This window comes from Buteo buteo, chromosome Z, assembly GCF_964188355.1.
Source record: "Buteo buteo chromosome Z, bButBut1.hap1.1, whole genome shotgun sequence".
NCBI classification, from domain to species: Eukaryota; Metazoa; Chordata; class Aves; order Accipitriformes; family Accipitridae; genus Buteo; species Buteo buteo.
Window position 1 is genome coordinate 11736405 of NC_134204.1, and position 27087 is coordinate 11763491.

At 56.9% G+C, this 27087-nt stretch overlaps 1 protein-coding gene across 3 annotated transcripts; it reads left to right on the forward strand.

Annotated features, from left to right (window-relative positions):
• Positions 1-709: 709 nt before the first annotated feature.
• LOC142026797 (receptor-type tyrosine-protein phosphatase U-like) lies at positions 710-26910 on the forward strand. Of its 3 annotated transcripts, XM_075020140.1 has the most exons (31): positions 710-885; positions 8919-9146; positions 9584-9826; positions 10745-10987; positions 11122-11364; positions 11499-11741; positions 11876-12118; positions 12691-12981; positions 13335-13432; positions 14780-14972; positions 15216-15327; positions 15457-15685; positions 15940-15979; positions 16520-16625; positions 16807-16874; positions 17161-17303; positions 17444-17531; positions 18154-18224; positions 18644-18680; positions 19447-19544; positions 19734-19850; positions 20964-21121; positions 21200-21335; positions 22065-22214; positions 22376-22475; positions 23024-23103; positions 23554-23688; positions 24128-24253; positions 24832-24989; positions 25265-25400; positions 26015-26910. In XM_075020140.1, exons 1-31 carry the CDS (start codon positions 783-785, stop codon positions 26087-26089), a joined length of 4491 nt encoding a protein of 1496 aa, XP_074876241.1. In that variant the 5' UTR covers positions 710-782; the 3' UTR covers positions 26090-26910. The 3 variants fall into 3 exon arrangements, with proteins under 3 accessions (XP_074876241.1, XP_074876242.1, XP_074876243.1); XM_075020141.1 differs by lacking the exon at positions 9584-9826; XM_075020142.1 differs by lacking the exons at positions 8919-9146; positions 9584-9826.
• Positions 26911-27087: the final 177 nt, after the last annotated feature.

Sequence of the window (27087 nt, forward strand, 5' to 3'; positions counted from 1 at the left end):
CAGTGCCACCAGCCTCCAGCTGCACAGTCAGTCTCACTGACAGCCTCTTCCCTGCCCAATTCTGTGCCTGTGCCACCTCCGGACCCCTTCATGGTCATTCCCATTCCCAGCATGTGTTGGCAACACAACCTGCCACAACACTTGGGCTCCAGGACCCCAGGGCTCTGGTCAGCTTGTTCCTGAGCCCAGCCTCTCTCAGCACAGTCTTGAGCACCCAGCCACTTCTGCCAAAACCTTGGCTTTCCTGCCCATGGCATGCATTGCCAGGTAATTAAGATCACCAGTGCACTTCAGAAGTCCTTTTTATCACAATCCTTATCAGGCAGTAACAAGGTGAGGGTTGTCCTGATGTAGTCTCTGCTTGACTTTACTGTGTGAGTATGGAAGCTACATCTTCCTGCAAAACCCCAGTCAAGAACCAGCACAGCTCACAAGTCCTTCTGGGACAACTGAGATCTGTTCTGGGAGAGGAGGCAACACAGCTGTTGTGTCTAGTAGCTGCTCCTGCCAGAAAGGCTGAAAACTGTGGTTGTCAGAGAAGACATCAGAAAGCACCAAGATTGCAAAGGGGCGTGAAGCTGCCCTGGTGCACAGAGGAGAACGAAAGCAGCGCTGACACTGGCAGAGGTTCTGTCTCCAATGAGGAAGCCTCTTGCACCATATGTGATTTCTCTGCGTGGCTGTTTCCTTTCTGTGCTTGCACCTCTTGCAATCAGACGGCTGTGCTGTGAGGCAGCCAGGGGAGCTGAGACCTTAGTCCTGCCCTGGGAACATAAGCAAACATGGCCCTGCGTTGGACATTTGTCCTGCTCCTCACACCTCTGCTGGCAGCACAGCATCAGGAAGAACCGGACCCCAACACCTCTGGAGAACCCCACGGAACAGGTAAGAAGTGCTCGCTCCTCTCCCCACAGGAGAAGGTTTCACTGCTTTCCTGCTGCAAAGTTGGTGCGTGTCTTTACCACGTTCAGGATGCAGTAGCTGTATCAGAGAGAACTGGAGCTGATGTCCACACCAGCGCCCAAAACACCTGGGCATCAGTCAGGTTGTGGTGGGGTGAAGCTCTGTTTGGGGATGGAGGACAGCAATCCTTAGTGTGCTGGGAAAGCCTCTGCAAGGGCCATAAAGTTCCTCCGCAGAGTGGGCAGTGTCCTGGGAGCACAAGGTGGCCATGTCTCTGCACAGTGTGCAGATGCCACGTCCTCACCACAGTGGAGAAGGGTGCTAGTGCCCAGCAAAGACCTGGGGAGCCATGAGCTGAGCCCCTGTGTGTCCAGGAGACCCTGCGGGGTGGGAGTTATGATGTGCTGGGATTGCTTTTTAATGGGCTTCCTTTGTGCTGGAAGTCCAGGACACCTCTAGGGCTCTTCTGGGCTCTTTCTACACAGGCTGCACTCATCCAGCCCAGCAGAGTCAGCTGGTGGGTATCTGTAGGCTCACATGTTATCTAACCTCCCGGGAGGCTGCACTGTCCCAGGTTTGAGCTGTGGTCTGGCGGCTGTCACCTTGCATTGCTCTGCATCTGTCTGAATTGGAGTATTTCTCTAAACCAATCTTGCCGAAGCTAGGTGATAAAACTCATTAAACTAGCATCTGATTACTTTGTCCCAATCCACTGCGGGGATGTGTCTGGGCTGATGTAGGCTAGAGAAACCTGATAGATTAAGTACCCTGGCTATGATAGAGGCCAGGGAATGGGACCAGGATCTTTAGTTGCTGATGTGAAGTGAGAGCAGGGTCTGTACGGTGTGGTAGGGGCCATAGGAGCCCGTTCCCAGGGGAAATGTGTCCCTGTGGTTGCAGGGAACATGAGCATAGCACTCTGTCACTCAAAAACCAAGGGCTAAACCTGCAACAGAGGATATCCTCCTGCCCAGAGTGGCTTCTCCTTGCCCAGATCCCCCACTGAAGCTGTCCTCCCAGGCCAGCATGTGCAACCATGCCCAAGCATTGTGTGGCTCTCCAGCTTGTTTGCACGGTGCACGCTAGGGCCAGGACCTGGCCATCCTGTGTGCAGTGGGACGTAGTGGGGACCCGGTGGCTAGCAGACTCTTGGTGCACTCTGCACATCTCAGTCACCCAGCCATCCCTGGAGGAGTCTGTCTGCGGCAGAGATGGAATTGCTGAGCTTGCACCTTGGTGTTTGTAAAAAGAGGAACCAAGACAAAAACATTTGGCAGCCGCACCCAGCAGTGCGGGCAGCCCTGCCTGCATCCTTAGCAGGTGGCCTCATCCCATCCCAGGACCTGTGCCGAGGTCCCCACCTGATGGATCGCGGGCCTTCTCTAGCTGAGGTACAGGACAAGGGGGATGGCCGGGGTGTGGCAGGAGGGTCCCTCCCATCCCCATTAGGGTGCAATGGGCCCCTGTGGGGCAGACAGTGGCAGTGGGGCAGGGTAGAGCTGTTGGGCAGAGATGGGGGACATGGGGACAGGACATGACCCAAGGGTCCCCCTTCCCAGGCATCCCTGAGCATCTCCCATGACCCTGGCAGATGTAGGGTACAATCAGGGAGAGGGAACAGCCCAGTGGGGACAGTGGACAAGCTGCTCCCACTGCACATTGCTGTCCCCTTCCAGGCACCCACAAAGCACCCCCATGCTGGGAGGACCAGAGTACCGGGCAGTGTGGGCTGTCCCCGTTCAGCAGGGCTCCTGCATGCCCAAATCACTTCAGCCAGCTTCCCCCCGCCCCCGCCTCACCCTGTCCCCCACCCCCAGCATTGAGCACTGGCAGCACAGGTTCCTGCAAAGCCACAGGCATGGCAGTAATTTTGGGGAAGGGCTGTGGGCCACGGGGCCTGGTGCTTGCTGGGGAAATGAGGCCAGATGGCAGAGCCGCATCCCAGCACTGGGCAGGCGGTGAGGGCACACGGGGTGCTGCTGGGAGCCCGCGGAAGAGCAGAGCAGCTGCAGGCAGAGGATGTGGTCAATGCGTGTGGTACAAACGTGAGCAAGCGCAGCACTGCTGCTCTGCTCACCCCATCGTGCACTGAGCAGGGTGCATTGTCCCATTGTCTTATTGTCACCTTATTGTCTTGCTGTGCCGTTCTTACAGGGTTTTTTCTCCCCCCTGAGATGCCACACCTGTACAAAAGCCTCATCCCCTTATGGTCCCAGTGCACCTGGGAGGCAGACAGAGAAATTTTTATGGGATGTTTTCCCTGCAGAGGCAGGGTCTGTGATCCAGGTTTGGCCCTGGCCCCTTTCTCATCAGCCTTGCTTGACATTACGCAGTGATTTAGTAGCAGCTGACAAGAAGCCCTAACTAGGGGCATAGCTGCAAAGCCCAGTGGGTGGGAGAGTGCTAGGTAAAATAAGGCCACACTCAATCTGAAAACTTTTGTGTCAGTGGGACTCAAATTTCAAACAGTGCCTAGAGTAAATCCTGGGGGGAACACAAACACTAAGAGATGCTGCAGAGGAGCGCCTTGGGCCTTGACACCCTTGGGGCTGTGAACTTACTTTCCACCATGCTTCTACCTCCCATTAGCAGAGTATGGATTCTGGAAGTATTTCACCTCCTGTTCTTAAAACCCTGTCGGATGGCCTTTTGCGTGGCAGAGCCGTACAGGTTAAAGTGCCATCCCTTCCCTGCTCTTCCCGCGGTGCCTTGTTCAGTGACCTGCTTCGCCACCTCCCTTGCCTGGCACCACTCCCAAGCAAAGCAGCCCTGAGGTCTCTCTGCCCCTTTCCCACCCTCACACTGCCCATCGCTCTTAAAGACCCACTCGGTATCTTTGGCTGCTAGCAATAGGTACAGAGCTGCTTTAAGATACATGCACGTCTTCTCCATAGCTGGCAATACCACTTTCCACTGGTGGAAACAGTGGTTGCTTTTCTTAGCTCCTCTCAGCAAGCACACGGCATCAAACGCAGCGAGACTCCAGCACGCTTTGCTGTCACCTCTGTTAGCTGCTGAGCTGCCAAGGGAAAAGGGTTGAACTTTGCCTGCTGCTCCTTAGATTTCACCTTGTCTTTTATTCTTTGTGTATGGGATAATATAATGTAAGAAAGTACATCTTTTGCTGGTAAGCAAGGGGCTGAACCCAGGAGCCTGACCTGAATTACCAGCACAGCTATTTCTCCTTTCTCCTGATCCTCCCTGACATCTGCTTCTGGGGCACACTTGTTTTGCCTGCCAGACTCATAACTCCTTTGCAGAAGGGACAGGCAGTCCAGATATTTCTGTAAAATGCTTTCTATATTCATGGGTATTGAACCATATTAACAAGTAGGGTATTCATTTAATAGCATCAACTGAAAAAAAAGGTAACAGTTAATCTCTGACTACATGAGGCAAATAGACTAACCTTTTGTTACCACTCCTGCCGCGGCATTCAGCATCCTCCATTTTGCAGTGAGCACACATTGCACATGATAAGAGGTGCCTGTTTGGTCACATCTACACCATATTTTCCATGCTGAAATTTCACTTGTCTCAGGCTCTTTCCTATAGTTGGGGGCGGAGGGCCTGTGGGTGGCTGCAGGGTGAAAAACAGTATTTGATGACTGTTTCTTTACTCTCCCGGATGCTGTTAGTCCCTACAAGGCTAGAAGCTGAGCATTTCTTTCCCCTTTCTCTCTGAGAACCCTCCCTTCTCCAGCAGTGCCCCATCCCCCTGCTCACAGGCATGTGCATCTGTCTCCTTTGCACAAGTGGTGAGCTCCAACCTGGTGGAGATCCAAAACCCTCTGACTCATGTATGCCACACAGCTTCCCGTGGCCACCACTGAAGCACAGAAACAGCCACCCTGGGTTAGAGCAAAGGCTCCTTTGCTCCAAGGAGCTCTTTTCCCATGGCAAATGTTACGGAGTGATTGGGGAAGGAGTGTAAGAACGAGGGCAAGGACAGCAGTGTCCCCCGTAGCCTGTGCATCTCGACTGCACCCAGCAGTCACAGATTAGTTTCTCCCAGTGAGACTCAAATCATAATCACATGCCTGCTAGGCTTGGGCTTATTGGAGAAGTGAAGTTGAATTGGATTGTATTCAGCGATGTTCTTGAGACAAAAACAGATGTGGACTGAAAGTGTCTTCTCTTCCCTCTTCTGTGGGGAAGCAGAGACTTCTAGGCTTTACCTTCAAGCATTCATCAGAAAAGCCACCAGGAAGGGCTCTGAGCAGCTGCAGATGCCTGAATGCAGATGGTGTCAGTGCTGCGGCACCGTGCATGTTTTCAGCTCCTCTACGGCATCAGGGGTGCAGGTAGGAGGCAAGCCCCAAACTTGAAGGGCATGTAACAGCATGGGCGCTGCTAGCAGGATGCTCTGCATACAAGAGGTGAATAGGCTTTGGCAGCCTCCCAGGCTGTTTCACTGGTGTACACTACCCCTTTGGAAGGCAAGCAAGCTAATTTTGTCATACCCATCCCTCTGTCAGGCAGCGTTAATTCCCAGGCTAATTTCTGAGGCTGGTGCATTCCCCTAGAGCAGCACTCTCCAGGCTCTGGCTCCTCTGAGGATGGGGATGAGCTGTGGGCTCTGCCTGCCTTTTCTGAGCTCTCCCATCCAGCCCTCAGATTCTGCCTGGCACGGTCCATGCCTAGCCTGGGTCTGGGTGCTGTTATCAGCCGCTGCCTACCCTGTGCTCAGCAGGGCCACATCTGGCAGCCCAAAGTGCACAGGGGAGCCTGTGGGGAAGAAAAAAGTGGGCCAAATGACCACTGCCACAGGTCAGAGGGCTTGGAAAGAAAAGGACAAGTTGCAGAGGACCAGCATCACTATGGTGCTTGCAAGCGGCTCTGCAGCCACAGCCAGGTACAAGGAAGGAGCAAGAGGGTTTGCCTGCAGGACTGCTCACCCGTGTAGTCCTTGTGCCCGAAAGGCAGATGTGGCCACTGACACACTGCTGGCACACATGCGGTCTTTGCAGAAGCATGTTTCAGCAGTCTGGCCTTGCCTGATGCCACACTGGAAACCACGCCGGATCATAGCAGCTCCCCACCAACCCCTCCTAGCAGACACTGACAGGAGGACTGAGGAAGACCTGGAGCAAAAAATGCACCACTGCCAGCCCCTTTTCACCTGAAAAAAAGAAAAGGGCAAAGATGCTGAGATGTCTGGCAAAGCATTAGGGCTGATAAATCCCCAAGTTTAAAAGTGATTCACTGGAGTCCTGATGAAGATGGCCAGCCTAGTCAGAAATGTTTGACTGTTGTGACAGCTAAGTCCAAGGGATCCCTTCACACCTGCTTCCAGCCCAGGATCCTTACACAGCACCTATTTACTTGTACTTTAGTGAACCACCCATAACTAAGGGAAAGGCTGAATCAATCATAAGTGCCTGTCAGTAATAATTAGTATAATGCTGAATACACATAATTTCAGTGTGCAGAAGCTCCACCTTTTAGTAAAAAAAAATCATGAACTTCAAACAAAGACTAATTCTCCATTGTGCTACAGTAAGTCTGCACTGTATTACACTTCTAAAGCAGCAACCATGAGATGTGACCTTTTTAAAAGTCGTGTTACCCCTGGCCTCCATAAGGAAGCACCATACAAGGCCAAAAACCTCTACAGAGTTCATTCATGGTTGTATCAGCAGCAAATGCTTTGCTACAAAAAGGGCACTAGAGGTTTTGGTGTGAGGTTCATGGAGAGCTGGCAGCAAGGCAGACATCTGGCGTACAGCTCCAAGCACCCCTGCCAACAAAGCATTGGTGTTTGTAGGAAGGCGCTGTCCCAGATATCTCTGGAAATCTGCACCTGTGTCAGCAGGTTGCACGCGAAGGAGACTTTCCTTTTTCTTCCTTGTTTCCTGCCCAGCAGGTTGCCATGTCCTGTGCTAGCAGTGGGTTTTGTGTCACTGCAGGGACTGTAACAGCTACCAGGAGGTATGGAAGCACTTACAAAAGGAAAAGCAACAAGCCCCTTTGCACTGAAGGTCAAGACTGGGGCAGTCTGGGAGAGGCCAGCCATGCCCATGAACACTTGTATCTGCCTCGGCTCTTAGGGCTGTTTCCACTGGACGGGTTTCATTCTCTCAAACTGCTTCGTGCTTGAGGTCAGGCCCCGCAAACCTCTTTTCAAGCAAGGGTTGTTCATGTTTCTGCTGTAACTCTAAGCTAGAAGGATCCCGCATCGATGAATAAACTTTGTACAGGCATGATTTTGGGCCCTGAAATGCAAAATGAAACACTGGAAGTGCCGTCATGAGTAGCTCTCACCTGCCTGAAATAATTGCTGCTCAATTTGCCAGTCTGGTGGGATTTTACTCCATTTATTTGGCAGGGGCTTTGTTCTGGCTGAGATGATACAGCTGTTGTGGTCTGTTGGCCTGCTGCACAAGAAGTGCAGAGTAATCATGGTTTAATGGTGAGTCCTAATGCCATTTGGGTGTGTTGGGAAGCGGTGCCTGTGCCTGCCTGGCTGCATCCCAGTAACTTGGACAATGTTTACAGCTGAATTTGTTGGATGAAGACATCTCACAGAGTGGTACATTTCTTATTGCATGAAAATTGATATCCGATCAGAGGGTAGAGACGCAAATTAGTGCCATGCAGAGAGACAGCAGCACTCCTGTCTAGAAACGAATGGAAAATGAATATGAAGATTTACTTCCATCGATTGCCCAATCTACATGTTGCAAAATGCAACTGAACATGCAGCTGGTTAAGTATGTACCTGCAGTCCCTGTCGAGTCCTTTCTGCCAACCCAGACATGGGGGTGTTGTCCCTCCTGGGTGAGCATGGGAGGAATATGGGACAGGAGGTACCCTGTCCTAGGATCCAACAGGTATTTTGGGCAAGAGATGGGGAGGAGAAAATAACCTGCAGAGCAAAAGCGAATTGGCAACTTGAGCGGGCATTTTGCTGCAAATAAGAATGCACATGGGTGTGAGCAGGTAGTGCCCAGCAGGATGACAGGAATGCAGGTGAGTGGTGCCAGCAGAAACTCACTGGGTCTGGTGCACTCCCACAGCCCCTGTCTCTGGGGAAGAGAGCGCAGGAGAGAGCGGCATCCACTGGGCTGCTGGATCCTGCTGGCTGGGATCCCTCCGCAGCACGTGAGTGGGCAGCAGGGCCTGCAGGTAACCCTCCTGCACTGCACCTGAGGGTGCAAGGAGGGTTAATGTACCTGGGGTCCGGGGCCTCATCCTGGGAGGTGCTCATCTCTGCCAGCCCTCTGAAGTGACGGGGACCAGCACCCCTCTGGACATCACCCCCAAGGATGCTGCCAGAGCCCAGTGATCCTCAGGGCTCTCGCTCCTGTCCGTCGCACAGCGGGAGACGTAAAGCTCCCTCTGACTGGGAGCCCAGGCTGCAGTTTACCCCAAACCAGAGCAGCCATGCCTTGAACAATTTGGTGCGGCTGAGCTGTGCTGGGGACTATGTGCCATCGGTCCCCCAGCTCAGATGCATCTCCAGCCGGACCCAGATCTCATGGAACGGGACTGCCACCTGCAAGGGTAAGCACAGCCCCGCATCACCCCGACCCTGGGGTCCTGAGCTGGTGGCAGACCCTCCGTGACATGGTCATGCTTCAGCCCTACCTGGTGACAGTCCTGGCTCAGGAGACCTGGATGCCTTGGCTTTCCCCCTGTCCTGGCAGTGCCGGGGCACATTTTGTCTCGGCACCTTGCTGCTGTAAGCCCTGTGCCTTCAAACAGTGCCTGGGCACGTGGCCGAGGTGGTGGGAGTGGAAGGACCTCTGTGTGAAGGCTAGGGAGGAGCCCAGTCCCTGGGCAGCCTTACCCAAATGGAGCCCGAGTGGGAAAGCCTACCCCTCTGTAGGGATGGAGGGGACTGCTCTTGGGGTGGCCTGCTGCCACCCTTAACTCTGCTCTAGGCTGCAGGAGAGGGATTTGCAGTCGAAAGTGGCAACCAAAGGAGCTGGACAGTGTCAAACTCAGGGCACTAGACCCCACAGCAGGCACCTTCCCATCCTGCTTACACCCGCTCCTTCTCCTCTGTGCAGAGAGATGCCAGCAGCCCCAGTGGGACTGGAGGCTCCACTTTACCCCAGAGCAGAGGTTTTACAAGTTCAATGAAGAGGTGACACTGAGCTGCTTTGTGGAGGACCCTCCTCCCCTTGCTGTGATCAGATGTGCAAACGGGACGTCTCCAGGTTGGAAGGATGCTTGGGAGGTGAAGGACATGCAGGGAACATGGCATGTGGTGGCAGAGAGCCTGACCTGCACCACAGGTAAGTGGGAGAGCAGTAGGTCTCCCCTGCTACATGCGCTTCTCCCCCAGGAGGGACCCTGGGCATCCTGCCGTATCTGTGAGACACCTTGGCCACAGCTCAGAGATGGGCCCCAGCTGGGAGCTGCCTCCAAGGTGGGGTGGGACAGAAGCCTTCAGTGTGGGGCAGGTTTTCTCACTGTCCCTGCGTCTCCTCCCAGTCTATTCCTGAGTTGCAGGTCGGAGGTGCCGGATCCTGCCCCTCAATTCACCTCTCTCCCAGTGTCCTATATCACCACTTTGCCCAGGCACAAGCTCCTTTGCTGCACCTGGGGGCCCTTGGGTTTCCTGGTGGTGTTGAACACTGACACCACAGTCAGTCATGGCAAAGCCTCGGTCCCCCTCCTGCCTGAGCATCCCTTGTCCCCGAGAAGGACTCTCACACTTTCTGCCTGACAGGAAAGTGCCCAAAACCCCAGTGGGATGAAAGACTTCGGTTTCCATCAAACAAAAAAAATTACCAACTGAATAAAGAACTGACACTGACCTGCCCTGGAAATCTCAAGCCATCCTTCCCCAAGGTCAAATGTGCAAGGGAATTTCTGCAAGTGAGTTCTGGGGAACCAGTCTATGGAGATGCCTGGTGGGGCAGGAACAGCACAGGTGCCTGGACGCACATTGCGAAGGCTGTAGAGTGCATTGGTAAGTGAGGCGGCAGCAGCTCTCCCATGCCCCCTCTCTATCTTCACCCCCCTTAGCCAGTCATGACATTGTCCAGCTGAGCTGCAGGCACGCCACAGTCCCTCCTTGGTGCTGTGTTGTCCCTGCAAACTGTTGAAAAGGACAGCCCAGCCAGGGGATGAGAGACAAGGTAGTGCCAGACAGGCAAGCCAGCAGCTCCTGCAGTCTTTCCTGAGCATGCCAAGCGTGGGGTCCTGCAGATGGGTGCCAGGGCCTGGGGCCGGATCCGGGGCCAGCACCGAGGTGCCCACGGAGGTGCCCAGCTCCTTGCTGCACCTGCAGATGCCACCCTGGAGTGCACAGCTCTGCTTGTCCCTCTCTGCCCGTGTAGGTGAGGGACCCTGGGGACATCTCCTGCAGCCCCAGGAGTTGGAGTGGAGGCAACGGAAGGGAGTCCTGAGTGCCTGGGGCTGGGTCAGCCCCTGGCATCGGGGCTGGAGGCTGTGGGGGATGCACCAGGGGGAAGAGCAATGCCCTCCCTCAGGTGATGGGGATGCAGGGCTGCTCTGGGCAGGGACAGACCTGTGCGAGTGTGGGGCTGGCCGTGCACGGGCAGCCCGGTGCTCAGGGGAGGTGGGCAGGGAGAGGCGATGTGGGAACCTCCCTGCTTGAGGCTGTGGGAGATGGCTATGAGTGTCCACGGACACAGGGATGGATGGGGGAGGTTCATGTATGAGTGATCATTCACACTTTCGGTACACAAGGAGAGCCCGCTCCAAACACACATTGCCTACAGGTAACATCGTGGCAGATGGACAGGTCACCATCCCTCTGGATGCATTTGGCTGGATGGATTACAGGGACTTCTCTCCCACCACTCACCCCTGGCCCACCTCATCACCTCCCACCCCAACTAACACCCACTTTCACCTCTGCCAGAAACTTGCCAAAGGCCATCGTGGCACCGAAGACTCCAGCTGGCACCAGACCAGGAGAATTACAAGAAGGACGAGGAAGTGAGGCTGAGCTGTCCCAAGGGTTTCCAGCCATCCTTCACCGAAATCAAATGTTCAGGCAAAGTTCAGCCCGTCAGTTATGGGAATCCTGTATACAGTGACCCATGGCTGGGAAGGGACATCACAGGAGATTGGATCCCCATACGGTCCAGTGTGGAGTGCATTGGTAAGAAAGGCATCGGGAGCTCTCCTGGCTGCCTGCTCTGCTCCAAACTGAATGATTGCTGAAATCCCACCACCCACCCCTGACCCAGCCTGTCACCTCCCACCCCAACTAACACCCACTTTCACCTCTGCCAGAAACTTGCCAGAGGCCATTGTGGGACCAAAGACTCCAGCTGGCACCAGACCAGGAGAATTACAAGAAGGACGAGGAAGTGATGCTGAGCTGTCCTGACGGTTTCCAGCCATCCTTCACTGAAATCAAATGTTCAGGCAAAGTTCAGCTCATCAGTTATCGGAATTCTGTATACAGAGAAGTTTGGCATGGAAGGGACATCAGACGTGGCTGGATCCGCATTCAGTCCAGCGTGCAGTGCATCAGTAAGGGTGGCAACGAGAGCTCTCCTGGCTGCCTGCTCTACTCCAAACTGAATGATTGCTGATATCCCACCACCCACCCCTGACCCAGTCTGTCACCTCCCACCCCAACTAACACCCACTTTCACCTCTGCCAGAAACTTGCCAAAGGCCATTGTGGGACCGAAGACTCCAGCTGGCACCAGACCAGGAGAATTACAAGAAGGACGAGGAAGTGAGGCTGAGCTGTCCCAAGGGTTTCCAGCCATCCTTCACCGAAATCAAGTGTTCAGGCAAAGATCAGCCCATCAGTTATGGGAATCCTGTATACAGTGACCCATGGCTGGGAAAGGACATCACAGGCGAATGGATCCCCATACGGTCCAGTGTGGAGTGCATTGGTAAGAAAGGCATCAGGAGCTCTCCTGGCTGCCTGCTCTACTCCATACTGAATGATTGCTGATATCCCACCACCCACCCCTGACCCAGCCTGTCACCTCCCACCCCAACTAACACCCACTTTCACCTCTGCCAGAAACTTGCCAGAGGCCATTGTGGGACCAAAGACTCCAGCTGGCACCAGACCAGGAGAATTACAAGAAGAACGAGGAAGTGATGCTGACCTGTCCTCAGGGTTTCCAGCCATCCTTCACTGAAATCAAATGTTCAGGCAAAGTTCAGCCCTTCAGTTATGGAAATCCTGTATACAGTGACCCATGGCTGGGAAGGGACATCACGGGTGATTGGATCCGCATTCAGTCCAGCGTGCAGTGCATCGGTAAGGGAGGCATCGGCACAGGATGGTCCTTTGCAGGGTCAGGATGCTGGGAATGTGTCTCGGTGAGAGTCAGCATGGGAAGGTCATGGTTTTCCCTTGGGGCCCATGCTGTGAGGTTTGATAACCGTGGAAGCAGCTCCTGTAAGGCCAGGATGAAATGTGTCCCATTGTGCTCTCCCATGGCACCGAAGGATGACTGCAGCCACACACCTCAGAGGGTGTGAGAGCAGAAGGACCACTTTGTTGGTCCTTGTGAGCTGTGATGTAGCCCAGCTGGGGGGACACTGTCCTGCACTTCCCTCTATTCCAGCCTGCCACGTCCTGATGTTTGAATGAATGGGGGCAGTTGTCTCGCTGGGGGAATTATCCCAAAAGGTCACATCCAGCTTCCGAGCGTACCATGACCCTAAACTCCTCCTGCTCCCCTACCAGAGAGCTGGAGTGACCAGTTTCAGCCTCTCGCTTTGCCTCCCACCCGGCTGGTGGGGAGCAGGGCTGTCGGACTGCAGCACCCTTGCAAGGCTGGGAGGGGAAGGGAAGGGGGTGACCCTCTTGCAATGTTTCCTTCACAGATGTCCTCCAGGTTGTCCCTGGGACCTTGGAGGTTTCCAGCACCAGCATCAAACTGAACTGGACCTGCAGGCTCCCTGATGCCTGCCAGCAGGTTCGGGCCAGGTGCCGGCTGGAAGAGCATTCCTCCCTTCCCTGTGAGGCTGAGGAGGTGAAGGGAGAAGAGACGCTCCATGGCCAGGAGGGAACGTTTACCTGCCCCCCTCTGCAGCCCTTCACTGTCTACAGTGTCACTATGTACCTGTCCCCCAGCACAATCCTTTTCACACGGCTTCTCAGAACAAAGGAAACGGGTATGTTTACATGAAATGTAAAGGTGCCTTTTGCCCGGCAGCTCAGCTGGAGCATCCACTCCCTGCAGTGATGGTCCTGGGATCAGGGCTGGTCGGATCCTGTGGGGTGCTGGGGAAGGGGCTGTGCAGGGCCCTGGAGCAGAGCACGTCCCCTCCTCGCTCTCCCCCTCCTCACCACACCACTGCTGCTCCTGCTGCTGCTGCTGAAGCACATCAGCCTTTGTGGGGGATAAACCCTGCTTGGGGGGTCCCTTGGCGGGCCGTCCCCTGGTCCAGAAGCTGCCCGCACCCTGCTCTGGGCTCAGCCCCTCCTCACCGTGCCCGTGCGTGACCCCGTCCTCCTGTGCTTCCAGTGCCGGACAAACCGGAGAAGCTGTGGCTGGATCCCAGCACAGGGTCCCTCAGGTGGAAGGCGCTGCCCTCCTGCAAGGGGGAGATCATCGGCTACCAGGTACCAGGGGTCCGCAGGCTGCCCGTGGTCTCCCTCGCCTCGCCGGGCACCCCTCTGCCTGGAGCTCTGTGCGGGCAGCCTGGGGGAGAGCGGGGAAGGGAAAGCCGTGATGACCCCCAGTTCCCAGCCAGCCCGGCTGAGTGTCTGGCCGTGATGAGCATGAACGTTTTCTCTCTCACCCTCAACATTCCTCGTGCTGTGGAGTTGCCCGGAGAGGTGGTGGGTGCTCCCCGGCCTCTGGGCGTCCTCCCCGCGTCCGCTCAGCCTGGGGTTGGGCAGACTGGGGCTCGGTGCGCAGCACTTGTTGACTCGTCTGCTGGGGTGGCCTCCCAGGATTTCCTCTGCCTCTTGCGTGCTAGTTTCTGGTTCCTGCCACAGAGAAGTCTGTAGTCTGAGTCATCCTCTGAAAAGCCCTCTTCTTTTGGGAGAGTTGCACCGTTCCTTTGAGTTTTCCTTAACGCGTGGCTCAAAGGGCCTCGTCTGTCTGTGGGTTTGGGGCTCTTCCCACGGTGCAGCCCTGCTTTCTAGCGCTGAGGCGGGGTGAGACCCTTACCGGTGTGGCCTGTGCCCTCTCCGAGGACAGACCTCTCCGTGGGGTGGCAGGGGCCCCGACATGCCGGTTCGCCGCGCCCCTCTCGGCTCTGTCCTGGAGAAAGGGGGAAAAAAGAGGGGCCCTGACGGCATTGCTTGCGGGTCTGTCCCAGCTGCTTCCCTGCCCCCAGACACCTCTGTCTGCGAAAAGAATCCTTTTCGTCCGCGTTCAGCCGGCTCCTTGTTTGCACGTTCCCAAGATGCCATTTCCGTAAAGACCCCGAGAGCGGTGAGGACGGCCCGGGGTCTCGTGGCCGGTTCAGGTGGTGCCCATGGGGAGCCTCCACAACTCCGGCCTCCCCTTTTCAGGCAGACAACGCCTTCAGAGCCCAGCCTCGCACGGGAGGGGAGAGCAGCTGAGGGCTCCTCTCGTGGGGGGTGTCAGCGCCGTGCCTGCGGTGTTGTTGCAATACCGTAGCGGTGACCTGGCCTCGGGCTCCCTGCGCGCACATACCCCTCTTCAAAGGGCCGGGCTCCCTCTCGCCCTCAGCGCTTCGCGGAGGCTCGGTCCTCGGCTCCCAGGGGCAGCCGCTCCGACGCCTGGAGCGCTGGCTCCAGATTCCCCCTCCGTTCCTCTCGTCCGCCTCGAGGCCCACGCGCGGGGCCGAGGTTGCCCCCCGGGAGCCTTCCCCCGCGGGAGCGGGCGCAGGGAAGGGGAGGCTGGCGGGGGGCTTCGCGCGGTCTCGGCGTGCCGCGGGCAGGTTCCCCGAGGGCAGGCGGGAGCTGCCGCCCCCCAGCTCCGTCCCCCGTCCCCAGCTGAACGTGACGGCCAGGAGCGCGCAGGACGGCAGCTTTCTGGAGATGGAGCGGCTGCGGCTGAGCGGCTCCGCCACTGAGCACCCGCTGCCCGAGCACAGCCCCGGCAGCAGCTACGTGGTGGCGGTGCGGGGACTCACGGCAGCCGGAGCCGGGGCTGCGTCGCTGTGGGAGCTCCAGACCGACGGCTCGGGTAAGGCTCGCCGTGCCCCGGTCCCTCCGCGGAGGGCGGGCGGGCGCCCCGGCCGAGGCAGCTCTCTGTCCCCGGCCCTGTGGGCTCCCGGCCGGCGCCCGGGAGCCCGGGCACGGAGGAGCCCGGGCACGGAGGAGCCCGGGCACGGAGGAGCCGTGCCCCGCAGCTGCGCTGCCCGGCGCTGCCCCCGCTCCCCCCGCAGGGCCGCCCGCCGACGCCTCTCCCCCGGGCCTTCCCCGCCAGACGCCCCGCGCCCTCTCGACATCAGCTGCCGCGGCGTGCGTGACGTCTCCCCGTCCCAGGGCACGGCCGTGCTCGCCCTCCGCCCCGTCGCCCGCGCCCCCGCGGCGGCCAGGTGAGCGCGGCCCGCGGGCGGCCCCCAGGCGGGTTTCCCCACCGGCAGCGCTCGCCCGCGGCCGCCTCCGGCCCGCTCTCGCCGGCCCCGGCCCGTCTCCCCCGGCCCTCTCACCGCCCCGCCCCGCAGGGAGCACCAGCTCGTCGTGGTCGCGACGCGCAACGGCACGGCGGTGGAAGGCGCCTGCTCGGGGGACCCGCAGCCCTTCGACGCCTACGTGGCCGCCGTGCTCAACCTCACCGCCCCCGTGGACTTCGTGCTGGGCGACGGGACCCACGGGCGGGGCTACCGCAACGCCGCCCTCCGGCCGGGCTGGGACTACACGGCCCTGCTGCGCCTCGTCCGCCGCTCGCGGCAGGTACCCGTCGCGGGGGGGGCCCGCTCTCCGGGGACGCCGAGCCCCTCGGCGGGGTCCGGGCCGGCCGGCGGCGGCGAGGAGCGGTGCCGCGCGGGCTCCGCTCCCGGCCCCCGCGCCGAGAGCCCGGGCGCCTCGGCGGGACGGCGTCCCCGGGGCCCTCGGCCGCGGCCGGAGCCTGCGGTGGCCGCGGGTGGGAGGCCTTCGCCCCCAGGGCCGGGAGTGGCCTGAGCTCTCCCTCCCGCCTCTCCCAACAGGCGGACAGGTTCACCTGCGTCTGCTACAGCTTCTCTCTCGGTAAGTGGGCTCCTCGCTCCCTGGGCCCGAGCCTCTCTCCCCCGTCTTCCCCTTTCCCAGCCCGGCCGCTTCCCACGGAGGGGAGCTGCCTGAGCACGGGAGCCGTGGGGTCTTGTCCTACTTTCATCTTCGTGGCAGTTCTCTGGATCTTGAGCCTATCTATGGTATGTGGCCTTTGGGCAAACTCGGGCTGCTTAGGCAGTTGTGACACCAATGACAGCTGGACACTGTGCAACATCTCTGCCATCATGGCATAGTGCATCTCGATCCTATTGCTCCTCTGGTGCATGCGCAACCCCAGAAATGCAAACACCTCACCAGGCTCTGATCGTGCCTGGGACAGTCAGGGATATAGGGCCCACGCTGGAGGGTATCACACCAAGCAAGCACCTACTCTTTCTGCACCAACTAGCTATTCTCCAATGCAAATCTTGTGGTGGGAGATGAGGGAAGCTCCTTTTCACCCCATGCTCCTATGAGGTCTCCCGATGCCTGGTTCAGGCTGCGTGGGAGTCTGAGTCTGGGCTGTGCTGGTTGCAGTGCAGGAGCCGGTGCCTCTGCTGAACAGGATGCCTGTGGTTATGGCAGTAGTGCTGGTCATTGCACTCCTGGCACTGGGGATTTTGCTGCTTTTCCTGCTCTTCAGGTGAGTATGTGCCTCACCTCTCCTGCTCTCTGTGAGGCATCCAGCACCTTGCACTGCTAGGGGGTGTCTCAAGGGGACCCTGAGATAAAACAAGGTGGGAGGCAGGGCTGTTACATGAGCAACAGCCTCTCCTCTGTCTTTCTCTTCTGCTGGTCTAAGGGCCTGACTTGCTGTTTTGCAGGCGAAAGTACAACAGTTCAAAAACCTCGGAGAACAGCAGCACTATCCCCCTGCGAAGATGTAGAGGAGGTACAGTATGAGCAGAGGCCTTGCATGCCTTATCTGGACAGGCTGTCTGTTAAAAGCACAGGCAGGGTGCTCACAGGCTCTGTAAGGTCCTTACAGGAACAAGGGGATCAGAACTGGCTGGCATGGGGAAAGGGACACCTCCCAGGAGAAAGGGACATGCACGGGAAGGGACAATCTAGAGTTTGGTGGGGTCCTGACCACCACAGTGCCAGCTCAATCCCAGCTGCAGAGCTCCAGGGCCAGCCATCAAGTGCATACCAACCTCCTGGCCTCGTGGTCTCCATAGGTGTGTGCAAGCTGAACACACAGATCCCGGTGGAGGAACTGCTGGAGGCTCTGAAGAGGTTTAAGAGGGAAGAAATAGAGGCAGAGCAGACAGAAGATGAATCAGTCGACAGGCATGGTGCTGGACGTCTGAGAGAGTATCAGGTCTGGTTTAGCTTTGCTTTCCCACCTGGCTGCACTGTCCGCCCAGCCCTCACCCTTTCTTTGGGTGTGTGATACAGTTGGCCTTGGCCAGTCCCAGAACACATGCCAATGCAGAGTGGGCTTGTCTTCTTCCTCTGCAGCAACTGTCCTCCACTTTGTTGCATCCCTGCGATGCCGGGAAGGAGCTATGTAATCAGAGCAAGAACCGCTACAAGAGCATCATCCCATGTAAGCAGAGCTCTCCAGGGGCTGGCACAGGCACTTGGAGGTGGTTGGGCTGCACAGTGTCCTGGGCTGGTGTAGGTCCCCCTCCAGCTCTTCAGCAATGCTGAGCTCCTTTGTCTCACCTTCTGTGGCCACTGAAACCCAGAGGGATTTTTCCAGAATCATCATGTTGGCCCCACTGTTTGATATCCAGTTGGAGAATCCTTGTTCTGCCCCTCAAATCTCCCTGCAAGCTTAATCATTCATCATTGTATTCGTGTTCCTCCTGTTAGTCATTGCTGAAGACTGCTGTGTCCCATCCAGAGGTGGCTATTTGTGGGAAAGCAGAGGGAGTGACCCAATTTCTATGAAAACTTAAAGCTCCTCTGGGGCCCACATGGTGTGGACATTTGGCCATTGCATTAACGGCCTCCCCCAAAAACACATTGCATTTCCTGCTGTGCCATGTCACCATTCATCTCACTGGCTGTTCTTTACCTTTGAACATGTCCTGAGGCCTGCAGTGCTGCTGAGGAGGGAGTGGATGATCCTGGACGTTGCTAAATTACATCCCCCTGCTTAAAAAGTCACTTCGTTGCTACCCCAAAGAGACAGTCCACCAACTCCCACCTCCCTTCTCTTACAGATGACCACTGCCGTGTGGTGCTACAGCCCTCTGACATGGGGAATGGCTACATCAATGCCAGCTACGTGGATGTAGGTAGCGAGGAATTCCTGCCCTGGGCAGAGTAGAGGTGCCTGGGCAGAGTAGGAGAGGTGCCTGGGGGCACTGGGTGAGGACAGCCCTGCTCACATGGATGGTCCCGAGTTCTGGCACTTGCTGCCCCTCAAGTGCTGGCAGACCTTGGGATGTCACTTTCCTTGCATCCTCTCTGAGCTGCCCGGAGTACTGTGGGTTTGTGTGCCGTCCTCACCTCTAACAAAAGGGGACCTGTGTGAGGGGGCAGGAGCAGATGAACAACCCCTAGGTACCCACTCTCCCTGCTGGACAGGAGTGGGTGCTGTGGGACACGCTGTTCGAGGGCTCTGGTGGGTGTGGGGATGGGTCCTGTATTTCATTCCCTGTTAAATGTTTAACCCACGTGATCGGAGCTGTTTGAACCTCTCCCTCACAGAGCTACCGGAGTCCACGCTTCTTCATTGCAGCTCAAGGTAGGTGCTCCCAGCCCTCATGCTCAGGAGATGCTAGTCGCTGCCCTGAGCACTTTGGGGAGTGGGGAAATGGGACAGCAGCTTAGGAGCTGTTAATGGCTCAGTCCAAGGCCCTGTGTCTCCTGCGCCTCTGTCTCGGACAGTGGTTACGTCTGACGCAGGGTGTGGAAGGCCTCAGTGGCCATTTGGCAGTGGCCAGCTGGAGCTGGTCCCTGCACTGCCCAGGCTGAGGACATGGTCCTTACACTCGCAAGCCTGTTTTTTTCCCTTTGGCAGCTGGCACGACAGGGACAAACCTGCAAAAGCCTGACCCGTCTGCACTCAGTGCACTTGGAGACAGGCTCCTTCCAACAGTGCAAAGCGGGGATAGGTTAGTCTGCTCTGTGCAGTATGCGGTGAGGAGGTCTCAGGCTCCTTACAAAGCTGCAGAAAGGTTCTTCAGGAAATAGGACCCTATATGTGGGAGCAGCTCACAGTCTTCTTGAGGGTCTGGATGGGGAAGCCCCTGAAGCAGCAGTGAATCCCTGACGTGTCTTGGGTCACCTGCCCTCCCTCTTCCTTGTCCCAATTTCTAACACAAGTGATGAAGCCAAGGTGCCCAGCAGCCCCTGCCAGGTGCTGCTGTGCCCAGGCTGTGCAGTGTTAGCCCCCAGGTGGAGGGAAGCTCAGGGCTGCTCGTAGCCTGGGAACATCTGAGTTGTGCCTGGGAGCAGCTATACCCCCATGGCTCAGACACTGGTACAGGGCTCTCCTCTTCCTCCCCAAGGCCCCTTGCCTGGGACCGTGGTGGATTTCTGGCAGATGGTCTGGCAGGAGAAGACCTCAATCATTGTGATGCTGACGGGCTTAGTGGAGCAGAACAAGGTAGAGAAACCATCTCAACCTGTGCTCAGCTTGGGCCTCCCCAGAGCCCAGGCTTCCTTGGCTGCTTTGCTTTGGTTTGCTCCCAGTGCAGCTTTCAATGAGGGCAGAGAGCAGCTCCACATCACTGCTGGCTTGCAACACTCCCCTCATGAGTTTGCTAGTGCTTAGAGGTGTCGCTCCTGTTGACAGACCAAGTGCGAGCAGTACTGGCCAGAGCAGGAGCAGGTCTACGGAGACTTCACTGTGACACTTAGCAACACCAGGACCACCACAGGCCTTGTCACACGCATCTTCTGCCTGCAGAAGGTAAGCCTGGCTTGTAGCTGAGATGGGGATGCAGGATGCTTTGGGGTTTCAGCAGCTCGTGGGAGCTGTCAGCCAAGAGATGCTGTGGGGAGCCCTGTCTGGTCTCCACCACTAGCAGGTCAGCGTAGCTGTCACTGGATGCCATGCCAGGGCATTGGCCCCAGGTTTCTGTGCCAGGCAAAGGCAATTGGTCAGCTCCACTGGTCACCCCAGCTGGGTCTGGACTGAAGACACATATGGGCAGACTGTGCATCCTTGAGGGCTTGGATGAGGTGATCAAAAAGGGTATAAAAGCAGTTAAAGGGTATAAAATGGCATCTCCGTACATCCAGGATGATGGCACAGGTGCCTGCCTGTCAGCTGAGCCAATCTGCAGAAGGTCCACATTGAAGCTCCATGGTCACTTACAGCTCCTAAACCTGAACAGATAGTTTATGGTTTAAGATAACTTACATAATGACATTTCTCAAGATGGGTACTTCTGCTGAAGTTAAACCTCACATAAAAAGCAGAAACTGAAGGACCTGCAAGGAGGGGAAAACAGGTACAATATAAAGAAATTGCAGTTATGCATATTCTTGTCTTTTGTCTTGCCCAGAGCAAAGCGTAGCTGAAAAGTAAAGGTCCAAGAGCACCTGCTGGTGGGACATAGCAGTTCATTTGTTCAGGCCAAGTGAATGTGATGTTTACGGAAAAATACATCATGGGCTGGTAACAAAAGTGACTACATTCACATCAGTGCAGTAGCAGCCTTAGGAAATACCTTATTTGGGGAAGCCAGGGCTTTTCAATGACTATGGAAACACGATTTTTTTTTTTTTTTCCCTCTGGGGCACAAGCTGCATTCACTGCCCGGAGTTCACTCTTCACAGCACAGGGAAGCAGAGAACAAAGTTAGTTGTGTGGCTGTGTGCTGGGTGAATTTGCCCTTTGCTGTCCGATGAGCTATAGTGGAGCAGTCATTGTGGTGGGCTGCTAGGGGAACACTGTGTGGTGGTGTCCCCCTGAAGTGGTTTTCTCCACTGCTCACTACTTGTTGGCATGCAATTATTTCACACAAGTTTCCAGGTTGGTTCCTGCTCCCTGCTTGCAGCTATGTCTCCTTCTTTGCAGGCAGGCTGTGCTCTCCCAAGAGTGGTGGAGCAGTTTCACTACCTGCTGTGGCCAGACCATGGGGTCCCCAGAAACCCTGCCCAGCTCCTGGCCTTAGTGGATGTGATGAACAAGAGGGGGTTGGAAGTGCCTACTGGACCCGTGCTGGTGCACTGCAGGTACTGGGCTGGGAGTGCTTGGGTGCTGGGGCAAGGCTGGCCGGGGCAGCACTGACCACCAATTTTCTGTGTCCTCAGCGCAGGGATTGGGCGCACAGGTACCTTCATCGCCTTGGACTTCCTCCTGAAAATGGGGAAGGCTGAGGGGAAGGTGGATGTGTTTCACTGTGTGCAGAGGCTGCGGGAGCAGCGGGTCAGCATGGTGCAGACCAAGGTGAGGAGAGTTACCTGCCTCCTGCACACTGTCAGGCTGCAGATCTGCTTCCCACCCTTCCCAGGGATGTGGCATGCAAAGCCGCGCTGGCCATGCTGTTCATGGTCTAGCCACAGGGACTGGAGCTGCCAGGTGATAGACACTGCGGGATCTTGTTTTCAATGCTATGTCCAAACCTAGTTGGGATCCATGTTACCGTGAGACCCTCTGAGCTGCCAGCAGCATTCATAGGCACCAGTCATCCTGGTATAGAAGGGCTGTCCTGTAGGCAAGGAGCATGAATGAGAGTCCACATTTCCCTCAGGCTTTCAGGGTGTCTGCCCCCGTGGCATCTTCTGGGCAGCAGTCTCCTGGCCTAGGAACCACATCCCTATGGTCTGCTCAGTGCTGGGACCCTTTGGAGGAAACTAGGTGGGGCAGGACCATCCAGCTGCTTGTAGTTCACTGGTTTTCTGGGTTTCCTTCCCCAGAGCAGGGTTCTGGTATGAAATGGACCATTAAACCACAGGAAGATGGTCTTGTCTGGGTTTTTGCAGTTGCTAGCTGTTTCTCAGAGCAGGGTTGCCTGCACTGAGAGGTGTCTGGCCTCAGGACCCCACAGAAGGCAGGTGAAGGATGGACCTGGCTTATTCCTGGCACAGGTCGATGCCAGCAAGCTGGTGGTCTGGAGACCCAGGGCTCCTCATGGAGCGGCTCCAGACTGTGCAGCTGACACGTGTCCTCATGCAGGAGCAGTACACCTTCCTGTATGAGGTGCTGCTCGAAGGCTTGCTCTGCGGCAGCACCGGGGTCGCAGTGGAGAACATCACCAGCTATATCCACCACCTTCGAGAAGCTGAGACCTCAAGGCACAACAATGTCCTTGAGAAAGAGTTCAAGGTACCATCAGGCTCTGGTGCACTGGGTCTGGTGCTGCAGGGGGCTGGTCTGTGGTGCCTCCCCGCTACTGCTCCCCTCCCCAGGAGGAGCATTTCTCTGGGGTGGCTGAAGGAGGGGAGGAGCTGACAGGCAGGACTTGCTTGGCTGAATCATCCCTACAGGCCCTGCAGAAGTTTTCTGAGTTGTTCCAGCTCCTGCCATGCAGAGAAGCAGAGAAACCCAGCAACCAGCCCAAGAACCGCAAGCCAGGGATCCTGCCAGGTACCACTGGCAGGGGTGGGCAGCCCCTTGCTCTGTGACCCAGCACCTGCGAGCCGCATCGGGGTGACGATACTGCCCTGCTGCTTCCCTCCCCAGCACCAAGCCACTAGCAGGTTCTGCCCAGGGTCCAATTGTCATTTTCTAGTTGGTAATAAATATAGATTAGGCTGGTCCCTCCATGGGAGCAAGACCCCATCCCTGCTTCCTTCTGGGCTTGCTGGAGGAATACATTCATGAGGTACACCTGGGATAAACATGTCCCTGGGTCTAATCTTTCCCAGTGGAGGACACCAGATGAGGCATTAGGGAGCAATGAGGAGGGTGGACCTGCTGTGCCTCTATGCCTCTACCCATGAGGTTTTGGACATCCCATGTCAGGCAGCCCTGAGCTGTCCTGGCCATGGGGCTGGCGGTGCCTGTTCATCCAAGCCTCTCCCGCCTGTGCTGCAGGGAGCCCTGCGGACCCCACTGCTTGCAAAGAACGCCCCATGCCACTGTGTGGGTACAGGATGGCTTATCATTTCTCTCTCTGCCCCTTGCCTCCACAGCGGATTCCTGCCGGCCCATCCTGATGTCCTCGCTGAACGCAGATGGCTCGCCCGGTTACATCAACGCCGTGTTTGCCAGCGTAAGGCTCCAGCCCCAGCGGAGCACCGGTGGGACCTGCTGAGAGCAGCAGAGACCCCTCTGGGCACCAATGCTCAAGGCAGGGGTAGACCATGCCACCCTGGTTTGGTGTCCCTGAGGTGTCCCAGCCCTGGGTCGTCTTCACAGTGACTACTTCCCAGTGGCTGGGGCCCTGCTGCCAGGAGATGGCCCCCGTGATCAGCCTAAGCCCTGCCTGCACAGGCAGCTCAGCAGGCTGCCGCACGGCTGCTGGCTTTTGCCTGCTGGGAGCAGAGCCCGGGTGTGATGAGCTGAGGGGGTCTCTGAGCAGGGCTGGGGTGCCCGGCATCTCCTCGGGCTCTGCAGAGCCCTGGTTGTAAGGGAGGCACGGAGCAGTTCCTGCTGTTGGAGGGGCTCTCAGGGGGTGGATTGTGTGACCTTCTCCTCCCCCACACCCCGGTGTGTTTTGCAGACGTACACCCAAGAGGACAGACTCATCGTCACCCAGATGCCTTTCCTCACCACGCTGGTGGATTTCTGGGCTCTGGTCTGGGATTACACCTGCACATCGGTGGTTGTGCTGAACCAGCTCCAGGAGCTGGACAAGGTCAGCAGCCCATGCGCAGCCCTCTCCTCTCCCGGCTCCCCATGAGGCTGTGTTTTCTGCCTTTGCCCCCACACGGCTCTTCTCACAAAAGCCCTGCTTGCTCTAGGAGCCCACCACAAGCTTGTGGGCTCCATCCGGGAGAGCCCCGAGGACAGTCCCAGTACCATGGCACTACAGCGGTGGGGTGTTCCCAGTCTCACAGCAAGGGAGCATCCCTCGGGTTTTGCTTACCCCTGCCCAGGTATCCTTTCTGCAGGAGTGTTATCTTTCTGGCTGCAGCACCACGGGTTGGTCCCCAGCAAATGGCAGGCAGAGCACCCACATGCACACTGTGGCTTACGGGCGAGGGGTTGGTGTGAGCGCACCCATGCGAGGTGCTGAGCTCTGCCACACGTGGAGGTCGGGGCTGTGTGTGATCACGCGTGTGTCTCACCCCCAGACATACGTGGAGTTCTGGCCCACCCAGGGCGAAGCTGCCTACGGCCGTTTCCATGTCCACCTGATCTCAGAGGAGCCCGGAGTTAGCTTCACAGCCTGGACATTTGCCCTCACCAACAGGCAGCAGGTGGGCTCTTTGCACAGAGATGGCAAAGTCCTTTGAGAACAACCTTTGCAAGAGCTGGAAGGACTGACCAGGCTCCAGTGTCAGCAGGCTTTGATTTGGGGTCCAAGTCACAGCTAGGGGTGGTGGTCAGAGGGATCTGATGGCGTCCTGGAAGGGCAGTGGCCACAGCAGGGCCCTTTGCCTTGAGAAAGAGGTTAGTCCCAAGAGGGTGAGGCTGCAGGCAGAGGTACATTTGTGTACCTTCCTAACTTGGAAGACAGGAGCTGTGGATAGAGTTTGTGCATCTCAGTGGTGGTTCGTGGATGGGGACAGCTATTACAGGTAGCTGGATGCTGGACTGGCATGAGTCTGAGCTGCACCTGGTGCTCAGCTCTTATCTTGTGCTCTGTCCATCTGCCGATCTCGGAGCACTCAATGGAGAAGGCCAAAGTCTGGGACTGGGCCATCCCACTGTGGAGCTGCTCCCTTGATCCAGTGTGCATGGCTGAGCCAGGACTGACACATGCTGTCCCTCCCTTCCCTCCATGAAGCCAATGGGTTTCTTCTCTGTCCAACTCACTGTCTTTCTTCCCCACTAGCCCAAGAAGTCTGCACTGGAAGTCCGGTTCTGGCAACTGAAGGACTGGCCCATGAAGCAGCATCTTCCCCCGCAACCTGCCACCATCATCAGCCTGTTAGGGAAGGTGGAAACACACCATCGGCAGAGCCAAGATGGACATATCCTTGTGACCTGCTGGTGAGTGATGTCTTTTGGAGGAGCAGCCTGTGGCACAGAGCTGGCTCAGCCCGGGCTGCCTCAGTGAGCTTGGGTCACAAATCCATCTTGGGTGGGTGTATGGACATGAATTCAGCTGTGTTCAGGGAGGAGGGCTTCCCTGTGGAGGCTGGCTGGATGCAGCATCTGTGGACAAGGTCATCCTGAGAGCCTGTATGTCTAGTGGGACACCTCTGAGGCTCACCCCTGCCAGGTGATCCCAGAGCAAGTGACTCTCCCTTTGCTCTCCTCCACAGGGATGGTGCCAGCCGGAGTGGGATCTTCTGTGCTGCTACTTTCCTGTGTGAACAGATCCAAAGTGAGGGGCTGGTGGATGTATCCCAGGCTGTGAGGATGCTGAAGAGGCGGCGGAGACAGCTGATTAAAGATGTGGTAGGTGCTGACTTCAAACCCAGCCAGGATGGCAAGACCAGAGCAAGAGCCATAGCCTGGACTGTCCCAGCAGCTGCCCTAGCACCTCTGTGCTCAGATCATCCTGCGGCCAGCAGGAGCAGATGAGACCTCTGAAAACCCTGGGTTTTGCTGCTGGCACATACCCACTCAGGGCAGGTTCTGCAGAACCAGATGGGCACTGAAGCACCCTGTGGGCTGCATTGCCCCTTTCTGGTCCACCTGGCCTGCTCAGCAAGGGGCTGTACTGATGGGTGCTCAGGTGCCTGTCCTGCACCCACATCACCACCTTGTCTGGGTGCTAGAGGCAATCATAGGGTGAGCACCTTGGATGGGAGTGAGTGGCAGGTGCTTCATGGCATGGATGCTGGCTCTCCTCCCAAGACCAGCTGCCTCCAGCATTGGGGTAGACGAGCTATCAGCTACTGGAGCACATGCCTGTGATTCCTCAGTGGGGGAAGGTGTGCTCCAACTGTGAGGTGGAGAGTGGGCTCTACCTGCGCCTGGCTTGCCCAGGAAGCTGTTGGCAACCGAGGCTGGCCTTCTACTGCAGGTGTTGGTGTACCAGCTTCTCACGTGCATCCTTCTGTCCACAGGAGCAGTATGGGCTCTGCTACGAACTAGCCCTCAGTTATTTGAATTCATTTGAAACCTATGGGAATTTCAAGTAGAGGCATGGCCACCGCCCATCTCTGGCCATGACTTCGACTCTCTTGACAGCCCTCCATCAGTAACAGTGGAAACCAGAGGAGATGAGAGGGGTGTGCACAGCCCCAAGATGCTTTACTCCCCTGAACAGCCACCCCAAGGGTCCTCTGTGGCTGGAGAGCACAAGCTGGACTGTCTCCAAATTGTGGTCAGGCTTTGAAGCAGGAACCTGACCCTTTCCCAGAGTTTGCACAGGAACTTACATAGAATCACAGCCTGAGTATGCAGACCAGAGCAGAGGCACCAGGACTTGACCTGTCTGTGCCAGGGATGAAGATAATCAGCTGTCCCATCCAGGATCCCTTGTGCCTTCAGGTAGCCCCAGGGAAAGTGGGATAGCTCCACCAACACCCAAACTGTGTTTTGCCAGGGGACCATCAAACTGCTGTAAGATCCATGGGGCTCAGGAGCACAGGCTATCTGTCCTAATTTGGCATGAAGCCCAAGGCCAACAAGAGCCAAGGGAGGGACAACCCACAGTCCTGTAGGGCTAGCCTGGTCCTTTCCACCCCATACAATCCCTTCTGGGAGCTCCACCTTCCTGATGCTGATCCAGGTGCCACAGCCCTTCCAGCTCCAGAGACGCTCCATCACTAGCCTTCCTGGCTGCACCATGGCAATCCCAGGTTGTAGCAGCTCAACTTAAATATCCTGGATGTGTTTCTGGCAAGGGCTGCTGCACCATGGAGGCTGGTTCTGCCTTTGCTGCTCAAGGGCAAAGGGCCTCAGAGCCAGGACTGACCCCATGGCTCTGTTCTGTGTGTCACCAATAAAGACTCTGTGCTGGCCATGGTGGTGGTGACCTCTGATCTTCACTTTTCTTCAAGGTTTGACCTGGCACAGGGGCTGCAAAGGAGCTGAGAGCACACAGGTCCCTCAGGTCTGGCCACAGCATAGGCACAGAACACACTCCTGCCCAAGATGTACATTGAGCGACAGCACCCTTCAATGATTCCCACCA